A 7,292-nucleotide genomic window follows, 5' to 3' on the forward strand; every position below is an offset into this window, starting at 1 on the left:
CCTCCTAATTCTCTTGGTCAATCGGGTCAATCATTGCCTTCACCGCCCCAAAAGCATACAGGTTATCTAAGTACGTGTCATTGTTCCTTTGAGTCGTTTCACATTCAGCCCTTTTCAGGACCCTAACATCTCTCACTCCGATGTCTGCCATCTTCCCTTCAGGTCCAACTTTAAATGTCATATACACCTGCCTCATCTCCAAATCATATCTGAATGCCACCATCCAACTATCTTCATTTTCCTTCTGGATCTCTAGCACATTCTCAAAGTGTTTCGTCATTGCTTCCGCAACATCTTCTTGTTCATAGTGGAGAAGGTGATCAATTGTGGTACACAAATATCGTTCTGGAAATTTCCAGAACACTTTTTCCAGAACGCCAGAAGGTTTTTTTTTTGGTGTGTTCTGGCGTTCTGGCGTTCTGGAACTTTGAATGCCCCAAACTCCAGAATGCCCAACACCTGAGTACTGAACCCAACCACACATCCGCTAGCACACACCTCATACCACGCACATCAAACACCCTCCCACATCACTTTTCTCAACTCTCAGCACTTCTCGGTCTTGCATTTCAATTTAACTCTGCCTTTCCTCCTGCAATGGTTCGAAAAAGCCGACGTCGACTTCTGAAACGGTCTATTCACTTGGCAATTCACAAGAAGAATCAGTCACAAACAGACCTTTTAACTTTAGCTTTCCAGAAAAAGAGGAATTCTGAAAGCCTTTTCATCCTTTGGTGTCTTCAAGCAATCATCGTTCAGCAAAACTTACAATCCGAGGCCGTTTTAGATGATGAGCATGATGCCGATGATCGATTTGAGGCTAGGAAGCCACTGTACCTGTTTTTGCTGGCCGCGCTGGAATACCACTTGGCCAGTGCACAGTCTGTTAAGCTTGTGCTACTCGGTCGTCGTCTACGTCAAATCAATCAAAACGGACTCGATCGGCTTGAAGAGGCTCTAAAAATTTTAAATTCAACCCGCTATGTTCAGGATCGGAGATCGCGCGAACGCAAAGTTTTAAGAAACGCAGCGTTTCCGCAAAGGTTTTGGGAAGGCGGTGATACATTTATATGTATAGTAAGTCTGCTTTCTGATGTTTTCTCTTGGTGTCTGCTAATGAGGGATATTGTACTCTCACTGGTAGGCTCGAATGAGCGAGGAACGATTTTGGAAATTAGTCGATTTGATTCAATCGAGTGGTGTATTTCACAACCAATCACATCACAAGCAAGTCCCTGTACCATGGCAGCTTTTGGTTGCTCTAGCGAACCTGGGATCTTCGGGAAACGGAGGTGATCTTTCACATTTGGCATATATGTTTCACATTTCAGGTTAGTGAACTGTCTTGTTTGGTAAACATTGATTCTATTTACTGATCCGATTAATTAGTTTAGAAGGTAGTGTCCAAAATTGGACGAATCGATGTATTTATGTGATCCTTCAAATTGAAAAGGACTGGGTGTTCTTGCCCAAAGAAAATGAACGACAAGAACTGAAATCCAAAATGAAGGATACTGTTTTCAAAGATACGGTGGGATTTATGGATGGAACTCTCATGCCACTTGCTTTTGCGCCGGTGAGGAATCCTGAGGACTATTGGACACGGAAAAACTTTTACGCTTTCAATGTGATGTTAGTGTGTGATGTACACAAGTCAATCCGATTCTATGAACTTGGTTGGTGTGGCTCGGCTCATGATCAAAGGGTTTATCGCTCCTCTTTAGTAAGTTTGTTTGTGGTAAGCTTAATGGATGAGATGGAGTTTAACTGACTTCTACCCAGCTCTTCACGAATCCTGCCAATTTCATGAACGAGGAAGAGTTTCTCTTGGCAGATTCAGGTTATACCTTATCTCCCCATGTAATCACACCTTTCAAATGCTCTGTTGGTCGCCGCTTGAGGGATAATCAAGAAGCATTCAATCAAGAATTATCTAAGTGGAGGGTCATTATCGAACAAAGTATTGGTATGCTTAAAGGCAGATTCCAGTCTTTAAAAGAAATCAGGATAATCTTACGTGGGGTGTCAAGTGCGAAAAGGGCGAATGCGTGGATCCGTGCGTGCATAATTCTACATAATTTCTCAAAGGCTGGTGGGGAAGAATGGCATGACGAGTTTGGATCAATTGAAGAAGGCCTGATTCACTCAGTAGGAAATGCAAGGCCTCCTCAAAACCAACCTTCTGGACAAACAACTGATGTTAATCATTTCAGGCAGGATACTACAAGGCGAGATGGTCTTTTTGCTGAGTTTATAGCGACTCCAAGGGGTTAATTAATTGTCTATCTGTTTCACTACATTTCAAAACTTTGAATTGTTCTTATCTGTTGAACTAAAATTCACAACTTTGAGTCGTTCTCACTGGTTTATTGGCTTTCAAACCTTTGATTGAATTTGTTTTAGTTTCACAAATCGACTCTGTTGTAAAAAAAATGCCACTCAAATTTAAATTTTTCAATTTGACCTTATTTATGGTCACCTTTTTGATAAGAAACTGATGATACTACTTCAAAAAGGTTTTGGTTATTCAAAACCACAAACAATGACCAAAAACAAGCAATAAATTTCAAATCAACAAAGGTAAAAGATAGAAAATAACTTTTTTCTTAATTTTATTTGGTGAAACAACGATATAAGTAAGAGTAGGGAAGAAACTGAAGGAAAATAATTTTTCTTTATAAGACTTGTTTTGTTAACAGACTTGTATTTGTGAAACAACGATTTAGGTAAGAGTAGAGAAGAGACCCAGGAAAACCGACTGGGTATCTTGTCTACATAGCTTCTGAAAGCAATTTGAAACTTTTCAACAAGTACATCTTGACAAACATTTGAACTTCAAAAACAAGAACCTTTTGAAACCGAATAAAATTGTCTCAAATCTGAGCAAACCGATACCGTTTTTTTATAAACTTGAGTAAGTGATTAGATCAGTTTTCAGACCTAAGTATAAATCAAAAGAATCAGTCAAGAAGTCTATCGCATAGAACATTGAAAATATCCTTACGTCTTTTCAACAGTCTTGTATAAATCATCAGCAATTATTTTTGCTTGTTCATAAGCAACATTGTTATCTTTCATAAATTGATTGATGAATTGTCCTTTTGCCATTGCCAATTTGAGTTCCATAGCCCGCTTCGTTTTTTGAACATCTAATCGAGCCGCTTCAAGTTGACAAATCTTGAGCTTTGCATCGACCTGTGCTTGTTCTAACTGCTGTTCTTCAGTTAATAAGGTTTTTGAATCCTTTTTTGGCATCAAAGCACTGGCCAAATCCTTCATAACGTCCTTCATTGTATTGCTTTCGAGTTCACTCTTGATGAGGACATCTTCAAGACGAGTGATTGAAGAATTTGACTCGGTGTCTGGCTGACTCAATAATTGACTGACTCGAGTTTCAGCCCCCGGTTTGTGAGTTCGGTGTGATTGTGATGGTTGGATCGAGCTACCGTGATACAAATTCTGTGTTTGATTCGGTTGACTTGGTTCTCTTAGAGATGAAATCAGATGAACATTAGTTTATACTGTATGAATTACAAGAGACAAACTCACCATCATTTTGAAAATTGTCGTTCAGAGCACGTTGAATTTCTTGGTTGAAATTGTCTTCCAGATTTTGTTCCTCGGTGAGCTGACGATAGTACTCATCATTGGAAGCTTGTGAGTGATCATCTTCGATTCGAGTGTTTGGGTCGGGACTCTCAGTGACTTGTGAGGCCTCGATCAGCCTTGATGACAGTCCCAAACATTTTAAAGAATTGTCAGCAGAGTTTGGTACCGCACTGCTTGCACCATCAAGGCGAGTACCCTTGTCTCGAGTCCCCATTGTATCCTCAAGCTCATAATAATATTTACAGTGGTGTTTGATAATATAATCTGATTCAAAACATGATCAGTCGGAGATTCAGAAGGGTGCTTGAGGATGGATTCACTCACCCTGTATCAAACACTTCTTATGGTTCAAATACTCTGGATGGTCATCAGTCCAGCCATTCTTTGCTTTCTCTGCTTCAATTCCATTCTTTACACCCTGACCAGTGCTATTTAGCCACATCTGACCCGAAATGAATTTTTTTTTGAGTTCCGAAACCTGTAAGATAAATCATGTGTGTCAGTTGAGATTCAAAAGCTTTACGGTCTTGAGACTCACCTTTCCTTCCACGTTCTTGACACTTCGGCCATAAAAACCATGCTGAGCTAAATAATCGATGATCTCCTCCACCGTATGACTTTTCACAAGAGTCTTATCCTTGTACCGAGTCCAATTACCATAAGTTGTGATCCAGTTCAACAGAATACTCATCGCAGTTTCCCCCTTCTCATTTTTCTCCTCTTCCCAATACACTGGTGCTTTTCGAGTGGATACACTATTGTTGGGTTCTTCTGCATCTTGTTTCTTGGATTTTCTTTTTGAATCGGACTTCGGGACTTTGCTGGTGGTGGCTTTGCGAGTGGATGTTGACATGGCCTTACCTTTTTTGGCCTTGGCAGTTCTTGAATTCTTTTGAATTGATGAGACTGGTTGTTTGATAGGTTGAGAGAGAGAAGCCATCGAATTGAAGGAGGATCCAAAGGCAGAGGGTGAAATTACAGTAGCAGGAATAGGTTGTGTATAGAAGTTTGGTGATCCGGAGTTCAAATTGAAATTTGATGGGTAGGCCTGAAGAGAAGATGGGTGAATTTGGAAGGTGAACGGTGTGATGACTTGGTTTTCTTGAGGGCTGCTTGGTTGGCTGGAGGTGGGAGTATGGTCGTCGATCACTTGATCCATGTTTGTTAGGCGGGGTATGTGGGGAAGCTGCAGCAGGCTGCAGCAGAGAGTTTATGTTGAATTTGTGTTTTTTCCAGAATGCCAGAAGGCTTCCCGAAGGGTTCTGGCGTTCTGGAAAAAACCTTCTGGAAATTTCCAGAACGATATTTGTGTACCGTAAATGAAGAGGTTCTTTGGTCAATGCCACTGAGCGACCGTTGTTCACCACTTGTTTGGGTGTGGTGATCCGTTGTAAGAGTTCAAATCAGTGTCTTTTGTCTTGGCTCTAGACGATTTGGTTGACATCATGCTCATATCTTGACACAGCCAGACCGGATTGAAGATTGACAAAGGAATGTACCAATTCAAATTGCTCATCTCCGACTCCCAGTACTTCAAGAGGGGGGTTAACACATGGGATAGGGGTTTACCTGAATCTACCACCCTCTTCTTAGATTTGGGGTCTCATCACCTTGATCTTTCTTCCCTAGAAACGCCTTCCACTCTCTTCTAGCTTCCACCAGCTCATTGTACAACTTCCAATCATGGTTCTGGAACGCTAGCTTGATCTCATCATCCATCCATTTGGCCATTCTCTCTGTAGCTGTCAATAGGACTGGTTCTACTACCAGGACAAACACCAGTAAGTCAGTTCTTTGTCTTTAGTTCTTCTCTTACGAGGCATTCCTATTGGAGAATTTTATTAATCCCATCCCTTTCTTTACGTTCATCTCCTTCCAAGAGGCATTTCCACATGTGGAAGCATTTCCTTAGAAGAGAAGATGGTGGGTAATTGGTGATAGAGGGGGGAGGGATCTAATCGCTTACCTTTAATGGCTCTAGCACCGTGTCCGGGTAGTTCTTGCTCGTTGACAAGCGCGCACGACTTCCCTTTGAGGCACAAAGGAAGTTGGTGTGTGCTTGTTGACTAGCAAAGCCTACACAGACACGGTGTAGGATGCTCTTCCAGTACTACTCCTCCCAACACTCTATCATTCCGCTGATGCCGTTGAGTACCACTCCCGTCTCCTTCCAAAGCTCCCCATACTCCTTTTATTCTTTCTCCTTCATCTCCTTCTTCTCCATTTCCTACTTCACTGACCTCTTCATCTCCTGACTCGTCTGCTTCTCTATCCCTCAACAGTCTCTCTAACTCTTCTATCCGCTTCTCCGCTCGTTCATTTGTGATTTTCTCCTCGAGTAACCTAGACTGGGCTACCGCTTCTTTCTCTTCTTCCAGCTTGATCTGTTCTTGTTGGTGTGTAAGTGGTTTGATTCGAATTGGGCCTACCACCTTTGCCTTTGCCTTGCCCTTTGGTTGTGTCTTTGTTGGAGGTTGAGTCGCCAATTCTTGGGCAGGATCTTCCAATTGATTATTTGTACCTCTGGCTTCCGCATCTCCAGTTCCTTTGTTGGGGGTTTCATTTGTTCCTTGTGGAGGCGGACCACCTTCTCCAGCACCGCTCGCTTTGTTCTCTTCATCTCGATTCATTCTCAACTTCTTGTCTATCTGGTCTTGTAATTGATTACTATCCATTTCCAGCAAAATAATTTCTTCTATTATCCACTTGTGTTTCTTTCGATGTGTAATTGAATTGTTGAGCTTTGATATATGATTTTTGATCAAAAAGAGAAATTATGAGCGTGCAATAGAGAGAGAGAGAAAAAAATTCAACAGCTAGAGAGCGTAGAGTGCCAATCCGCGGATGCTGAGGAGAAGTGTCAAGAGGTTGAAAATCTTCAACCTAGAATGCGCCACTTCTCCCCGCGGGTTGTGTTCCCTGTCACGCATTCGTGACATGTGAAGACTCTACCCATCTGTCACCCTTGTTCCATGCCAATGGAAACTCTCCACATGTCGTGCCTTTGGTGTGAAGATGCCATCAACAGATGTGTTTGGCCCAAAGTTTGACATGCTTCAACCCCTCCAATTTTTCTCATTGTTGTTTTCCATGAAATGTTGTTCTTGCGTCTGTACATAGTTTTGGTGTTCAACAAATGGGTTTGGACCAAGGTCTGAAATGCTTGATTCCATCCAATTTGTCTCATTTGTGATTTTGTCCATGTTGATGATATTTGTGTGCAACAAATGGGTTTGGTCCAAGAGATGCCATGCTTGATTGACCCAATTTGTCTTGTTATATTTGTTTTTATCTATGGATTGATGCTGTTGTGAGTGTACATAGTTTTTGGATGTAAAATTTGGAGTTGTTCAATGGTTTGCCATGCTTGATTGTGCCCATAGACTCTGATTTTTGTTGTTGCTCCTGTTTTGTTAATCTTGTGACTGTGCATGGTTTTTGTGGGCAAGAGTGCCTTTGTTTACCTTTGACCTAGTTTTTTGATACAGATGCTATGGTTGACCTTATCCAAGGTCTTGAGTTTGGCCAGCCAAATTTGTCAACCTTCCAGTTTTTTTGTTTTGGTCAAATCTTGCAGGTTGACCTGGCTGGTCTCATAGACCTGAAACCACAAGCTTGTGAATACATAGCAAGAAAATAAATTGCATTGAAAATCCTTGGAACTTGTCTTTTTGGTTCTTCTC

General features: G+C 41.5%; 1 protein-coding gene across 1 annotated transcript; it reads right to left on the reverse strand.

The window, feature by feature from the left end:
• Window positions 1-5,474: 5,474 nt before the first annotated feature.
• MELLADRAFT_103937 (uncharacterized protein) lies at window positions 5,475-6,284 on the reverse strand (the record flags this gene model as incomplete). The annotated part of the gene is made up of 2 exons (XM_007406883.1): window positions 5,475-5,516; window positions 5,850-6,284. 2 exons carry the CDS (start codon window positions 6,282-6,284, stop codon window positions 5,475-5,477), a joined length of 477 nt encoding a protein of 158 aa, XP_007406945.1.
• Between the last annotated feature and the right edge of the window lie 1,008 nt (window positions 6,285-7,292).

The sequence above is a fragment of the Melampsora larici-populina genome, assembly GCF_000204055.1.
Source record: "Melampsora larici-populina 98AG31 unplaced genomic scaffold MELLAscaffold_7, whole genome shotgun sequence".
In the NCBI taxonomy this organism is placed as follows: domain Eukaryota; kingdom Fungi; phylum Basidiomycota; class Pucciniomycetes; order Pucciniales; family Melampsoraceae; genus Melampsora; species Melampsora laricis-populina.